Raw genomic sequence first — 17238 nt, 5'->3', positions numbered from 1 at the left:
AAAAAATCAGATTCTTTGATTACCTTTCTTGGGGTTTCATTGTTTGCGGATCAGCAGAACGATCCCTGCCCTGTCCTTTTATGTCTCTGTATCTCCCTCTTACACCCCCTCTCCCTGCTTATCACACACTCTGTGGGATGTAATGAGTGGCAGAGAGGTGATGTTGTGTTGATTTATTGCACGGTTGGCCAAATGGAACCTGGATGGAATGTGTCTGTCATTGTGGCGTCACTTAGATAGAAACACCTGTGATGCCTGTGGACAACTAACTGTGCTATCAGGAATGGGTCCCCACCTGAACCATCAACACGTCCCACACACATAAACACACTCTGTTCACACAGAAACACACTCATCTTCAACGCTGATAACAAAGTATGCACTTTATACTGATAAGCCTATATTGTCATTCACTCAAATGTCTTCACTGTGGTGAAGAGCTGCATGTTTGTGTGTATGTGTTTGTGTTTGATAGGATGCCCACTGCTTGAGAGGGGGCTCAACTAAATTTCTGCCTAAAGTACCTAAATTATGTACAGCAAATGACTTTACAGAGCAGTGCAGTAAGTTTTGTTACAGTCTCTTGTGTTTTTTTTTTTTGTTTTTTTTTATTGTCCAGCATCATAGCATGCAGAAATATTGTCTGGCTGCTGTGTTACCGAGTGTATTCGCTTTGCCAATGGGGGGTTTATGGATATATGGCCCCTCTTTATAACTAGGTATTACTATTCATTTTGAAATGTGTCTATTGCCGTTATAGGAATGTAGGACTTGTAGGAAACATGTAGGTTAGTTATAGGAAAGGCAGCAGGTGCACCCCCGTTCCACAGGATCCCCCTCAGGGCAGGACAAGCAGGGGACGAGCATCACCATCATGCTCAGGATGTACAATGACTTCAGCTAAAGAGCCGGTGCTTTCTCCAAACGGCACTCGCACAAGCACAAACATCTCCTTCGCGCACCAGGACACCACCTCATACACATGCTAGCTAGCACTACCCAGTACCTAGACTGGTACTGGATGGTGCGGGAGAAGTGCTGACTTTCTTGCACTTTATGTTAACCAGTTAACTTGGGAAGCTACTTTAGAGCAGTGCTGCTTGCTTTGACTCGTCTCTGACACAAGTGGAGCACTTCCCCTGCATCCTGTCTGCTGCTTGAGCTCCTTCCAGCCAGTAGAGGTCGGCTCCATGTTAATGTTCCCTCGCTCTCTTTTCTACATCGTTCAAAATGGTCTGTGAGTAGATATCCAGTTGTTTCGGTGTGTTGCAGTTTAATGAAGCACAACTTCAGCTGCCACATGATACTCCAGGCTGGGGAAAAATACTTAGGAAGGGCAGTTAGTCAGCCCTAGGACACTGCAGGCCTTTACGGCCTCAGCTAAGAGTTTTAGGATTGGAATCGAAAACTACTAAAATAGGTAATGCTGCCTAAAAACAGCACACAGTAAGCGCTGTACCGCAGCGTATTAGTGATCGACGCCAGTCAGAGTACAACTAAACCACTTCACAACTGAATATAGAATTTAGAAATAGCTGATCCTGCCATGCAGCATAATAACTACATCAACATTCAACTATTCCATTGTTATTTTAAGACAGTTTATTTTGCAAAGAAGAGCAAACACTGCAATCAATGATTCAGTTATCTTTCATCTGATTGTGTTATGCTGATTTGGCACTTCTGTTTGGCTAAAATGAATGAACCAAACTAAACAATACTGACTGTTAATGACTTCCCATTTATCTATTATTCGCCAACATTTTAATTCAGTTAAAAAAATAAACCACATGAATAAATTTGTAGACTTTGTTTATAGTATGTGGTGGGAAAACGTTTGATACCCACACAGCTCTGCAGTGTATGACTGTGTAATAACACACAGATTGTTCTCAAAGTGCCGGTGTACTCTGGCTTTCTTCAGCTTTCCCAGCTCTGTGTCCTCGTTGTTGTTTCACAGGGCCATTGAAAAGGAGGAGAGCAGTTAACATCTTGATCAATGGTAGAAACGGAGAAACACACACGCATACACAATTACAGCTTAACAGACACAAAAAAGATTTCTCACATCCATCACTGGGTATGAAGGCAGGAAACTCCACCTCACTGACCAAATTCTGTCCTCTCAAAGCAAAATATTTTGATGCTCATCTGATGTGTTTTGCAGTGAGAGTTTAGCTTACGTGCAGAACACAACATAGCAGCTGTGTTAAAGGAGCAAAATATACTGTGGGGGAAAAAAGCGATGGATGAATGAGCAAACATGCAGATTGATTAACAAATAAAATACTTTTCCTCCAACGCCATAACACCAAATGATCCGGAGGAAAACTAATTAAGATAGTAAAATGAACAAAATATGATAAAAAGTATCCATTTCCATATTCCAGAATATATTCCTGATTAGAATGGTTTATAGACCCAACAGCTTTCATCGTAGTGTGTTTGTTTCAAAGATGTTTTTCCCGTTGCCAAGGGCTACGTGGGATAGCTCAGATAAATCATGATAATATGTATCCATACATCAAGCATCCTGTAATGCCTTCATATTAGAAAGTACATTATAACCAGCTGGAAGCTAAAAATAATGATAGAAAAAGATTTTATAAGCAGCGAGAGCTAATATATGGATGACTGAAAGCAGGGCTAAGAGAACGTCCCGTTCGATGAGGCTGAAAACTCATCCTGCACTTTGCAACGATACGTTTTGTCTAAAATAACCACACATATTTATCTTCTAACAAATGCTTTTCCCATCCCTGCAAGTGACTCAGATTCATTAAAATTCTGCTAAATTCCTGTCCTCTTTGCCCTATTTCACATTATTGATGACTCCTTTAAAATCTGTGGTTTAAAGACTAGAAAAAGATTTTTTTTTTTTTTTGTCCTGCTGAGGTGTCCTTGAGCAAGACGCTTTACCCCCTGTCCGCTTCAAGAACTTTTCTATAGCTGCTTCCCATATGGAGATCAATAATGTATCATGTGAATCATCAGTTCACGCACAAGGACGGAGATCACACAGTTCTTGTAATCTATATGCCTCTGAAAATGCTGGAACAGTTCGTCCTCCAAGTGCTGACAGAGGATCGCTCTTTTTTTTTTTAAACTGATATATCTGGATATTGAACACCTCCACAAGAACATCCCGGGGTTAAGTGCTTTTAATCAAGGGCACTTGAACTATAGATGGTGGTGGCAAGAGCGGGGATTACTCAGGAGAATTTTCCTTGTTACAAGCTCATCCTGCTGGGTTCCACACCATATTTTACATGCAGGGGTCAAGGGCAAGCTGTCGGTATGAATGTAAAAGTGAGCGAGTAAAGCTTGCTGAGATAAATAATGGAAAGATTGCATGTCATATCACTTTGTGAATCATAAGCACAAGGCACGCTTCTGTCCGGCTCCTCTGCAGTCCGGCTCGGTGCAGTTCTTTGCAGGATCGCTCGTGCATGGCTGGAGATGCTTGTGAGACGGCTTTGGGGTACACATTGGTGCTAATCACTGTTCTGGAGCATAGACCCGCCTCACTGGCCATGACACCTAAGGTGTGCTGAATCCTGCCTATTCCCTGGCCTCCTCTTTTTCCACCTACCCTGCTGTGCTGGTGTGTGTCGTCCGCTGGGTCAGCAAAGGTATGTGGCTCATCTTCTAAGCTCAGATTTTCACATTGGCCTTTTGCTTGCTTGACCAAACAGTCCAATATGTAAAACATATGTTTGATTTGGGAGTTGGGTGCTGTTTGAACTGCTAGAATATGACCCGGGCAGTCACCTCTGGCAGAGCTGCTCTTTATCTTTCCTTCGTAGTGTTCCCTCTCTGCGCCTCTTTTCTCAGCGCGTCAGTGAAACTCCATCCACAGCTCTGCCTGGTGTGATTAATAGCGGCCATTCATTAACTTGATCAACCACTTAAGCAGAGATTATTAATCAGGTGCTTATTTAAATGTCACCGCTGAGCAGCTGAAGGGAAACGAGGCCACTGGGAAGTTGAGTTTTGTGTGTGGGCCGCTTGGATCTTTGAGTGTCTGTGAGCTTCTCCAGCCTGCATGTTTAGTTCATGACATATTCCTCCATGCTGTTAATCATGAGTTTACTAATATGCATTCTTACACACACTGGAGGCAGCAGCTAATACTGAAGGGATGTGTAGCAGTGGAGCGCACTGTTCAGCTCCAAATGAGACTTACTGTCTCTCATTAATAAAACATCATGTAGTGGCTGTATTATGAAGAGCAATACAATACTTATGGGATTGCATAGTTATTAGAAATTCACATCTTCTGACAGATCTGCCGCACTTTGTTTCATTTGTATGTGTGTGTCTAAAGCATATATGAAAAGCATTTTCCACCATACTGCAAACAGGGCTAATCAGGATGTTTTCATCAGTTGTTTCAGAGATATTTACTACAACCAATCCATAATGATTGCTTTGGCATCACAATCCGCTTTCGTCACAATCGCTGGCTGAATAAACATGTTTTTGAAGAAGTGTAATGAGAACATTTCAGTTGGCATTTACAATCTGCTGCTGTTTACTTTCAGACCGCATCTATTTGTTCAGCTGCTCAGCCGGCTCCATGCCTCAGCACATTTAGTGGGAAATAACGCATTGCTGGTCAAAATAATTGGCACCACTGGATTTGAAGCACAGAATTCCAGTAAACCAATTCTGTAAGATTAAAGAATAAGTCCTTGAGCAGTTATGAACCAACAAAGCCTCAGACATGAGGACAGACACACCTTCCTGACCTTAGATTGGTTCCTGAAATAACAATAATAACATTAAAAATAAATTCTCAGTTTGTGAATGATTGGTATTACATCAACATAAATACAAAACCATAGTAGAACACACCACACAATCTATCTAAATAGCATCAGGCTTTAATAAAACACACAATCCCTGCAGTATAAAGGCACATAAAGCACAGTGTAATATTTGTAAGAACCTTCATAGAACAGCCACTAGTAGCCTAGCTACAGTAAAGCATGGTGGAGGTCTTATCATGCAGCAGGGCTGCTGTGCTACATCTTATATTTGAGGCTTTAGATGTATATTAAAAGAGATAATGGATGAGATTAATAAGTTATTTTAGCCTGAATGTGTCATTGTCAGAAAAGAAAAACAAAAAAGGTGCTGTGACTAAATTAAAGGTCAATGACAGAAACATTGAATATATCATGAACAACTTTGTTTTTATAGTATAGGTTTTAGATGGCCCTGCGATGGACTACTCTCAGTTCGTCTAAGCGGCATTGAAAATTAATGAAAGGTTGAATGAAAACTATCTTTCTATTGGCATGTAAACACGGCATGTTTTTCATCCTTTGAGAATGATCCATATATATCTGTGAGTCCACATGCGTGTCGGCGGCCATCTTTCAGCCACCATTGTTGTTATTGTATCGCTGAACAGGCAAACAACTTTGTATGTGACATGACGGCCATTTGAGAAACTTCCAAAGTTTCTGCTGTCATCATTAACAAATGCCAATAATTGTGTCAGAGAAACATTTTGCAGTTAGTTTAATATTTCATTAAAACATTTAGATGTTCTGAAATGGGTTTATTTTAATCATTTTTTTTTTTAAAAAACACAGACACCTCTGAACAGCACTTGAGTGTACTGAAGCTTAGAGCTGGAGAACAAAAAGCTGCTTAATTCTACAAACTGTATTTTTAATGAGACTACAGTATGTTATCTTTTTGCTTAAAGCTGGAGTATTTCTTTTTTTTTTCTTTTTAAATTCAGCATCAAAACAAACACACCTCTCCCTTCAGCGCGCCTTTAGAAGCTATACTAACCCAATTAATAGATGTGCATTTCCAAGGCAACAACAGAAACAACTGGGCTGTCTGACAAAGAGACAGAAATGTTCCATTATTCTGGAGCACGCTGGCAGATGTCATGTCTTCATGCATGAAACAAAAGAAACATTGTGCAAAAATCGTCAAATGAACAACATGCAGGCACACAAAAGCACAAAGGAGTGAAAAATGGTAAGTTAGTTGTTTGGATTAGTTTTACAAAACAGCTGTGATCCAAGTGGTGTTGTTGCTTACAAGAAAGATGTGTAACATATCGTAAGATGAAGAACAAATCCATTTTACTTTGATGGCAAACGTCTGTGTCTAGGACGAATACAAAAGCCATATTATTGTACTTACCAATCATCGGATTCACTTCATTTTCTAAAGGTTGCATTCACACCAGTCCTTCTGAACTCAATGCGAGAATTTGACTGCACCTTATTATTTAGAAATGGACCATAGGTTGCCCTGAAACAGAAAACGGATAGAAACAGAAAATCAGTCGGACTGTTCTTCAGGAAAGATTTATCTCTGGGAACTTAAGGGATGTAATCTGGAAAGACTCTTGTCCTGAAGTCTAGGCTTCTCTGCATAGGCAGCTGCCCCCGTGACCCGACCACAGAAAAAACAGCAAGAAAATGGATCAAGTCGATCATGTAATTTCACTGTTTGTCGGCTCAGACAAGAAACAGCTGGTTCAATTCTTCAATTTAATCTTTGGCAAGTCAGATGCTATTTGCAAAGTTGCTTCTATTTCCCCTGAAGCATACTGTATATTCCTCCAAAAAACAAGGCAAACCCACATAAAATGATCTCATAACATTTGCAGCTTAGTAGGCGTTTTTCAGTTTTTAACATTTACAATCAGGCTTTTCTATTCAAATCTTTTCAATGCAAATTTAAAACAGCAATAGAAACCCAGCTATTATGTTCTGGATTTCTGTTGCAAGTTAGATGCTCCTGGATTAGAATAACTAGGATTAAAATGTAGGAAAAGATTATGTAAAGTAAGGAAGGGCATTGTGGGAGGTACTGTATAGGATTGACCTGCAGACAGCAGAAGATGCTACTATGGAGCAGTTTAAGAGAAAACCTCATTACTTTCTTTTTGTGGGATAACTCAGTCCTTATTTTAGTTTTAATAAAGTGGAATGCTGCTCAGTTAGATTACATATATTTATTTAGTCGAGGGTATGCCATCTCTTCATTCAGAAAAGTTGTTTGGCTGATGTTTAATGCTCATCTTAAGCGAATGATCAAAGCTAATCCAGTTAGTTTCGATGCGGTTCGTTGTTTACATCTGGAGTCAGTCAGTGGTTTTTGTGAGTAATTCAGTATTCTAGGTTCATGGGTCACAAATGCCATAATGACAATAGAATAAATAGTTTAGATCACAAATGGTTTCTTCTTTTTCTTCATACTGCTGTCTGTTGCACATTTCTACGAATTTCTCTCTGAGTTTTAATAATGCTAACTGGTTTTACCATTTGCCAGGTGTCGTTGTTTTCACTCCTATTATAGAAGAGGAAAGATTTTTGCCAGCTCTCATAACGTATCCCAGCCTTGCTGTCTACTTTGATGTAAAAAATATTATATTTGGCATTGCACTTCTTGAGGAGCCCATTTATTCTCCATTGCCTGACATTCTCATCGGTAGAATTTGGCAACCGCAGATTTATTTGGTCAGGATTGTTTCAGATTATTTGCTCTTCGATATGCTCTTGCACTGGGCTTCGAAGAGTGTATTTTTGTGTTTGAAAGGCTGAAGACAAGCAGCATAGGTTCTTGTTTGAGCAGGGAGGGTGTGGCCAGCTGTGGATGTGATCTGAATTCTGCTTGCTTGTGCAACGTTGCTAGTTCAATGCAGGAAGCAGAAACTGTAGGGAAGTTGCAATAACCGCAATGACTTAGAGAAACAAATGCAAACCGTGCATCTCACCATGTCTTTGTGTTTAGTGTTGTGCGTTATATTTTTATCTAGTAAGATAACAATCATTGCTGTTCTGGAAATTTCCTGTCTTAATAGTGTGGCTAAGCTGAGGCATCCTATGGAGCTTATAAATAACGGTCATCCATATCACCTGCAGTGGAGAGAGTACACATTCTTCATGTAGTTAATAAATCATATCATCAGTCCATGTAATTGATTGAATCGATCAATCTGGAAAGAAGGAGGATAAAGCAGAGGGGGAGATGGATGGCAAGAGGCATGGAGCCAACTTGATTAAAATTCAGGAACTACAGTCTAAAAAGGTCAAGGGTCAGCCAGGAGACATTTATAGCCACAGCAGTCTCATAGTGGGACTCCTGTCAGTATGTTAAGAATAGCCTTTCTTATCAGTGGTGCATAAGTGTGTTTGTGTGAGTGCATGCACCTACATACATGGACATATTCTTCTCAGGTTGCATGGCCTTGTGGTTGTAGTGGGGTAAATGATGCCAAAGCCCAATAACATAATAAATCTTTGGCACAACCAGCATAGATGACCTGAAGGTCACTTTGATTTAGTCTTCTCTCATTGGCATGAGAGATGAGGGTGGCAACATGAACACAGATAAGGAAAATGAAGGCTTTTGTAAGTGTTACAGATATGCATGCTTATAGAAATAGTCTGACATTTTGGGAAATACGTTAAATTACTTTCTTGATTGGATTTAGAAGGGAAGGTCAATGAGACTCTTTTATGTGTCTGTTAAATATCAAGCTGCTGCTTTGTTGGTAGCTACAGTGACGTTGCTAGGAAACCTGCAATGACTCTAGGACACCATTGCCAGCATGGGGCAACAGTGTTGAGTCAAATAAAAGAACTTTATGAAAGGTTTATTATGACAAAATGCCAACCGGCCTATTGCACAAATGGAGTAATATTACAGCAAGAGTGTCTAAAGATAGGCTTCTAAATCCAAATTGTGGTTTCTATTTGAGCTTTTCCGAAGGGTGGGAAAGCATCCAGACTACTTTTGCAAAAGCCGATAGATCTACTGATGAAAGTGCTGCTTCTCTGGCAGGTTCTTCTTTCTTACTATATTAGTTTGGATTTTTGTCAAATTGAAATTCTTAAACTAAATCATTTTTTTTTTTAAATACTTCAATGCTGTCACATGAAAACAGATTAATGCAATGTCAGAGGCTATTACTTAAAAAGCACAGCAAACATTTAATGACATGAACTCAAGTGGAAAGTTTAGTTTGTTCAGGCATCCTTTACTAAGTTGTGTAAAACAGGCACCTATATTGCTGCCCTATTAATGCTATTAATGTTCTGTAAAGTGGTTATTACTCATGGTGTTTCTCACTCAGAAATATTTTATACGCAAATAAGAGAGAAAATATGGCCCAAGATGAAAAATTAGCAGATATGTGGTGTCTTGTTTACTTTAGTGGGAAAGAAAATGCTGAATGTGGAGTGACAAATCTATTGATTTCTTTAATGGCATCTGATTAATATCAATAATGTTTCCATTTATGGTTAATGCCAATATTTGTTCAATTTCTCGACCTTTTTGTATTTGTTGATTAGATGTCTCATTGGTTGTAAACTCGTACAGCAAAACAAACAAAAGGTCAGCTTGAGTTTTGGGAAATGAATTTAATTTCATGTCCAGGTTGCAAACACAACCTGAGGTAGAAACCAGTCAGGGCTTTGACACAATAACAACATTCTGTTAAGAAAACTCAAGATAAACACATTTAAGTTCTAGTCTGTCCCAGTAAGAGCTTTACTGACCGCCTTGTTTCTACAGTCATTCGGAGACTTAGGGTTTGAAGTTTGTTTTTACATGAAGTCCGACTTTCGTTTTGATCAGAGCTAGATATATGCAAGCTTTGTCCAACTTACATTAACTTTAAACACGCAGGACTGCAGATTCTTTGTATTTCAGCTCGACACACACAACAGGAAACAACACAGAGGCTCTCAACCAAGTAAACTTCATAATATCTTTAATTTTGTTAGAAAGATATAAACACGTGCTCACTGTGTGCTTTTCATAATGCTGTTAAGTTTTTTTTGTAATAGGTGTGAATTAATGCTGAAACAGTGCACTTTTGAAAACTTTCTAAAACCAGCAGTGGAGTGAATCCATTTACGCAGAGGTGTCCATTGCTGGTTCCCATAGGCTGCTGTCCTGCAGGTTTTTTTTATGTATTCCTGCTTCAACATGCCGGACTCAAATTAAGTGAATCTAACAGTCTATGAACTTTAGCACAATGACTCATTAATTTGAGTCAGGTGTGTCTGAGCAGGGATACATAGAAAACCAGCAGGATTGTGGCCCTCAAGGACCAGAGCTGTACGCCCCTGTTTTACAGCATTTTGTTCCCAGATGAAGAAACATGGACTTTACCTGTGCTATATGATCCAGCTGGCTGCAGACAGCAGCTCGTTGAGCGTTCTGCTACAAATTGTTAAGCTCCAGGTCATGGTTTATTTTTCTAAACATGCATTAGATAGTGTGTTGTCTTGTCCATCAAGACAAATGTTAAGAAACACACTCTCTGCCCTCCCCACTGTACAATCTCATTAAGTTCATTTAAAGAATACTCTAAGTTTCAGGTGTTAAACTCCAGTCCTCAAGGGCCGGTATCCTGCAGGTTTATTTTTTTGTCTCCATGCTCCAAACACACCTGACCAAAAATAATGAATAGGTTGAGAAGAAACTTCTGGATTCATTTGATTTGAATCAGGTGTGTTGGTCGAGGGAACGAAAACCTGCTGGATACCGACCTTGAGGACTGGAGTTTGACACTCCTGGGTGAAGACGTTTGCTGATAAGCAAGTGGTTTCATTCCTTTGCAATAAAAAAAAAAAAAAAAAATCAGTCTTTAAGTTTTGTTGTGTGGTGTGTGTGTTCTGTTTAATTCTGTGTGTTTTTCCTTGTTAGCTGTCATTGCTCCTAGTTACCTCTGACTGCTCTCTGTTACCACCTTTGTTGCTTCTCATTCACCTGGATCCATTCACCTGTCCACCCATTTCAGAATGGGCTTCTTTGTTTTTACTCCTCATAGACATGTTCTTGCACTCATTATCCTTGTACTCATGGTTTAGTTTTTCTTGTTAAGTCCTTGGTTTTCCAGCTGTTGCTTTCGATTGTTCTTTTTTTTTCAGTCTTTTCATTTTAAATCAGATCTTGAGTTCACATCCATCTGCCTCACACCTTCTAGTCCGGCATTCAAATCCTTCACCTCCATAATCAAGGATTGTAACAAAAACACCAATAACCCTTTTAAGTGCCAAAATTGCAACAAGTAACATACCTATTACCACTTCCTACCACTAGATGGCAGACATGAGAACTGTCCGTCACCAAGTTTGCCTCTGTATAGTAGATTGTAGTGAAACTTATGGAATATAATACGGCTGCCCACTTGTGATGCCGCAACACAAAATTATATAATTTTACCGCCATTTTAAACTCTTTTTCCATAATAAACATGTTTTCTTATTTACAGTATGCCGTAAAAACATAAAAAAACAGTTATGAGCAAAGGGTTGAAACTGTAGTAGTCAGTATGTTTAATTAATTTAAAGAGATAGTGATGTTTTTCTGCTTTATCACTTAATTATTATCAAGTTTCTAAAGACTCAGTTAGCAAAGAGTAAAATCAATATAATCAGCCTGAGGGCAAAGAAGCATGTGTTATTTTCTCTTGTTATATCCTTGTGCTTCCCGTTTGAGAGGAGAATTGTCTTTCAGATGGACAGAGGTATTTTTCTTTGAACTACATTCAAGCAAAGCCCGGCTTTCTCCCAATGACAATACCATAAAAAAAAAAGTCCTCTGCCGTTCAGGTCCAGCCCAGTGGTACAATTGCCTACTAGTCCCTGCTTGGCTTTTTGCAGATTGAATCATTTGAGCCTTAATTGAAAGCAACAATTAATTAGGAGAGAAGTGCTGTAAAAGCCTCAAGATTTTAAGACTGGATGTGTGTTCACAAAAATGTTCTATGGTCCTGAGTCCAATAACGACAGAGGGTTTTCTGCAGCCTTCTTTTTTTCTGTTTGCCAACATCTCCTTATTCGGACACAGCTGTAATTGGGAAAAATTATATATATATATATATATATATATATATATATATATATATATATATATATATATATATATATATATATATATATATATATATGTGTATATGTATATATACATATATATATATATATATGTATATGTATATACATATATATATATATATATATGTATATGTATATACATATATATATATGTAATATAGAAACATAATATGTATGTCTAATGCGCCACACACACACACACACACACACACACACACACACACACACACACACACAAAGAAAAGAAATCATTGACATATAGGCAAGGAGTTCCTGCTGTGCAATCAGAACTCATTTTCCACTGTGAGCCCAGTCAGTGGCAGTCATGTCACCATTCAGCAAGGAACAATCAGATTTAATGTGACGCCTTTTCTGCCTTTAATGTGTATGCAGGCTCTGTGCTCAGATGAAAGCAGCCCAGAGATCAACTCACAGCATATCTTTGAAAGCACAACTGCCCTGTTGCTTGACTAGAATTAAATGGGATCAGCAGGAATGTAATTAATGATATGGATGTCTTTAGTTGAAAGATAAATCTGTATATTATGGTATTATGTCAGGGTTGCATGTGAAAGGCTTCCTTAAGGATGTTTGTGTGTGTGTGTGTGTGTGTGTGTGTGTGTGTGTGTGTGTGTGTGTGTGTGTGTGTGTGTGTGTGTGTGTGTGTGTGTGTTTATGTGCAGTTTCTAGTTTTCGTTTAGATTTCTTTTTATCATGATGAAAAGTGGAACAGAAGTTTTTGCAAAAAGCTGATAGTAATATTTCAGTTTTATGAATTGACATCCATTTGAAAGTCATGTTTGTGTTATGAGTCTGAAAGATTGTGATGGGGGAAAAAAAAACTCAATCTTGCCCACACCGCATGCACACAAAAGGGAGAGAGAGTGTTTCAGCCATCAGTCGTTTGCTGGGAAGTCGTCTGAAGAATGACACTGACTCTTTGGGGACAAGAGACTGTGATGTTGAAGTAACAGGAAGAGGTTACGCCCCCTCAGCAGCAGTGGGCTTGTTGATGTAATTGACTGCAACATTAAAATATAAAAACTGCTTAAAACCTTTTTGCATCAAGCTGACTTACAGAACTTTATCTTATAAAATTGGCAAATTCTTTCCCTCTCCTTGGCTTTGGCTCTTCTCTTCTTTTTAAATGTTTAAAGGTTTTTTCTGTTTAAAGATGAGATTCACGGTAATGATCTGCTGAAATTCATTACAACCTTTTTCAAGGTACATTTAATGTTGCTGCAACTCTAATTTATTTCTGCAAAATGAAACGGTGATAAAACTTTTAAGTGGAATTTTTAATCTTTATCTGATGAATCAGACTGTTTCCTGACCTACAAGTAAATACTGACCTCATCATGGCTGTTGTCATGCCTGCTTGATCGTTCTTATGCCCCCAGAAACAACAGCTCTTTTAGTTTCAAGTCACACTAGAGGGTTCTACATTTTGTAATAGAAAAAAAATGTACCAGGTGTTGTTATATGAAGCACAATTATAGCAAATGATGTAAGACACAGCTGCAACTGCAAGAGATTAAAACATTAAATGGAATTGCAGAGAGCATCCGCTGCATGAGTTTCACTTTGATGCTGGCTTGCTTTCTGCTTTAGCTGGCAAATTGTTTAATATGTCTGCGTCTAAATTTAACTAAGATAAAAGAGTGTTATTTGTCTACCATATCACATTGTTGTATTATTATAAGACAATTTGGTTGAGATTTCCTGCTTAAACTTTTTCCCCATTTGAACTTTGGATGTCAGCATCTTCAGCAAGTTTAGGTGGTAACTGTTTCTGTGTAAACCATAGACTGTACATAGAGACGGATGTAGCCTCCGTGACGTCACTGATAGGTTTCTGAAGAGCTGAATTGAAGCTCGGTGGGTGGGTTCCTACCATCGCCATCTTGGTAGAGGCATGCGCGTCGTCTAGCCCGGAAAATACAAATATGGGCAAAGAGGTGGAGCTGAGAGGGGGGCTGTGAGCGTCATGATGGATGATTGACATCGAGCGAACTCCAAGCTTTCTGTAGCTAAGAGCTTACCGAGCTAACTCGGAGATAACAGGAGCTAACCAGCTAACGGAGGTAAGCGGGCTAAAGCTAAGTCACGTTGTTAACTGGCTTAAAAACCACGGTTGTTCTACGTTCTTCTGACTTGGAGCCGGAGATTGGTACCTGTCAATCAAAAGGACATGCCCCTAAATATGCCGAACTTCGAGATTAAATTACTTTTAAACGGGCGAGTTAGAAAAAAATTCACTCCCCCCACAGTTGTCATGAAGGTAAACCTGACCTATTAAACCGAAAATGGATTTTTGAACCAGGCTGTCAACGTGTTTATTTCTGTCATGAAGTTGGTCTTTTTAACATGGGAGTCTATGGAGATTTGCTCTGTTTTGCAGCCAGCACCTAGTGGATGAAGGGGGAACTGCAGTTTTATACACTTCCGCATAGGCTTCACTTTTAACCGCCGGAGGTTGCCGCTTGGTATTTGATAAAATGTAGAGGGTCGTGAACCTGGTGGAGCTCCATGTTAGTCAGGTTGGAGGATGTAAGCATTCAAAGTAAAGAGTAACCATAAGAGGTGCCTCATATGGCTGCTGATGTGAAATTAGTAATTCTTTGTTGGATCCACTTTTAGGCTCCTTTTTCCTTTATTGAGGAGGTTCCCCTCGATGGTCTGGGTCAGACATGGCGCTCAAAGTCACCCCATTCAGACTGCTACAATTACAACTAAAGCAGGAGTGTCTATAGTCAGTCCTCAAGCACTGCTGTCCTCCAGGTTTTTAATGTTTCCCTGCTCCAGTGTACCTGAATCTAATGAAATGGACCCAACAGCCTGAAGTTCTGCACAATCACTTAACCTTTTATCGTTCACACTGACACAAAGGCCAGAGACAAATGTTTCTCTGTGTGCTTAGGACAAGAATAAACAGAATAAATGTTTTTTAGCAAATGGTTGTGATGTGAAAAGGAAGAAGTTAATTATAATGCAACAACAGTGAAACGGTTGGAATTTGAAACAGTAGTGTCAGAACAAACACTATGTTTGGTTTTTATGTACCCAAGCTAGTTGGAAGAGATGTTCAGGCCAGTTTATTTTCAAAATCTTATGAAGAAATTCATCAAAGTCACTGCAAATTTACCTCCAACAAATGCTAGACTAGGACCTTAAAGGGTTCATTTGAGTAAGGTGTTTCACAGGATTGTGGCCGTCAAGGACACCCGGGATTTAAAGAGATAGCACTGCCTCTGAAGGGTTAGATTTTTACTTCAACCATGGCAGTCAACAAATGACCCAGCTGAATGTTTCAAGGCATGGTTGGTTAATGTGTGACACCAAGCTTAGTGTCAAGTGGAAGCTAGAGACAAGGAAATGGGGCCCAAAAGCAGGACTGAAACACCTGACAAGGTGACAGTAGTACGAAGGTTTAATTAGATTAAACAGACGCACAAGGAACTGGCAATGAATAAAGGATAAGCTGGGGGGTGGGATGTGACATTTAACAAGCAGAAACATGGGTCAGGATGTGAAGGAAACAGAATACACAAGTGGGGAAAAACTCTACAAAATAAAACAGGCAATAAAGCAGAACTCAAAAACAGCTAAAGAAACTAAGAGAAACCTGCAGAGTACGGCGCTCAGTTTGCACTCAGCTGCAACCTCAAGGCACCCTACAATATTATTTGATAACAATTCAGACCAGTTTAAAGCAATCCTGAAATCATTAATGAACAAAGAAAACTTAGTTAACTGGAAGTTATATTGACTAGATAAGTCCTTTTCCTGAAGGAAAAGCAATGAATTATAGCATTATTCACTGCTCTTGACAAGATGGCCGCCAATCATCTGTGACAGAGTAAACATCACGTCTGAGAGCTTTCCCACCTGCTTTCTTAAAGGTTTCCATTTGACTTAGTCTCCTGGGCTGTGGGGGTGACAATGTCCTTTAAATGTTTTTGAGATGGGATGCACAATGTCGTACACAGTCTGAATACAGACGTAGATCCTCTGCAGTAAGACTTGCACCATAGAGTTCATAATGTGCTGTTGTTTCTCAGTTATACCTGTGTTGGTAGTAACTACTGTCAGATGTTTTTAATCCTGAGTCAGCTGTTTTCTCGTGTTGGTCATGGTTCCAAAATACTTTCAGTATTTCAACTGAAACTGCTATTTCCTGATGCAGAACAAGCCGGCCGGTTTTCTGACTCAGTCGTCTTGTTCATGCTACAATATGTCCAGAAGATTCACTTGTGGTTTTTTTTTACAAATTCCTCCTTTTGTGTTCTGCCCGCATTTCCTTCCCTTTTTCCAGCATAAAAAGTTCATGCTCATGTTATAATAATGAATTAGTTGTGAATACTAATTTTTGATTCTGGGCAGAAAAGTAACGACATCTCTGCAAGTGTTCTCAGTTTTAAGGACTTGTACTAGTGCTGTACTTGGACTTTCCACTACACCGCAACGACTTGACAGCTACATATTTTTGCACAAACAATAATACCATTCTGTTTTCAGAGATTAAACCAGTGGTGTCCAACATTTTAGGCTTGTCTTAACAGACACAGTCTTAAACTGCCCAGCAGGATGCAGGAGAAATCTCATTTCAGATGTCTCTAAGTGGTTTTAGTCTGCAGCAGCGACGGTTTACTTCCTCATATTCTTCTACATCATTGAACAATATATTTCTCACCAACTTGCAAAGATCTGAAAATTTGTCCAAATATGGAAACTAAACTTAAAAAAAGAACTTTTTAGCTTTATTTTCTGCTATGCAGAAGCTCTACAGTAAAATGCTGCTTACATAGGAATGCTTTACATTTAATAACCCATCTGTTGTAGTATTTACTTAGGTAATAATATTTCATTCACTGGGTGCATTTACTGTAACTCCTTTTACTTTTCTACTTTCCTAAACTCCTAACTGGTTTGGAGTATCTTTGTGTTGCTCAGTAATTGTAATAGAAGTGAAAGATTTGAAATCACCTCATTGTTGTTTCATAAGTTCAACTGGTACTGATGCATTAGCAGCATTGGCACTTTCCCAGTGCAATATTGGGACTGGTTGTGTTTTTTATTTTCTTTCTTTACTTTTATTCTTCATTTTTTTTCTCTGTCAAGATTCTGAATTTGCAATCATGCATTAAAAATGAATGTCTCCACTTCTCCCCTCTTCTGCTCTCTCCTCAGATCCAGACTTTGCAGACTTGGGAGTACCCCCACCTCTGCCCTGTAGGTATACTCCTATCTCTGTTCCTGCTTCTGTTTTTTTCCTTCTCGCTCTTTCTGTATAACTTTATTAACATTTTCTCAATACTTTACTAACACTTGTGTTATGTGACTACAGCTA

The 17238-nt window shown here is 39.1% G+C and overlaps 1 protein-coding gene across 1 annotated transcript in view; it reads left to right on the top strand.

Moving 5' to 3' along the window:
- The window catches only part of neto1l (neuropilin (NRP) and tolloid (TLL)-like 1, like), a gene marked incomplete at its 5' end in the record, with an annotated part of 89527 nt that overhangs the window by 42392 nt on the left and 29897 nt on the right, over nucleotides 1-17238 (top strand). Inside the window, one exon of the mRNA XM_079259364.1 lies at nucleotides 17079-17120. Within this exon, the coding sequence (XP_079115490.1) occupies nucleotides 17079-17120 (42 nt within the window). The remainder of the gene's footprint in view (nucleotides 1-17078; nucleotides 17121-17238) is intronic.

Source organism: Telmatherina bonti (genome assembly GCF_933228915.1).
Source record: "Telmatherina bonti genome assembly, chromosome: 20".
Taxonomy (NCBI): Eukaryota; Metazoa; Chordata; class Actinopteri; order Atheriniformes; family Telmatherinidae; genus Telmatherina; species Telmatherina bonti.
The sequence above is the reverse complement of the archived record's forward strand: the minus strand, read 5'-3'. Positions and strand labels throughout refer to the sequence as shown.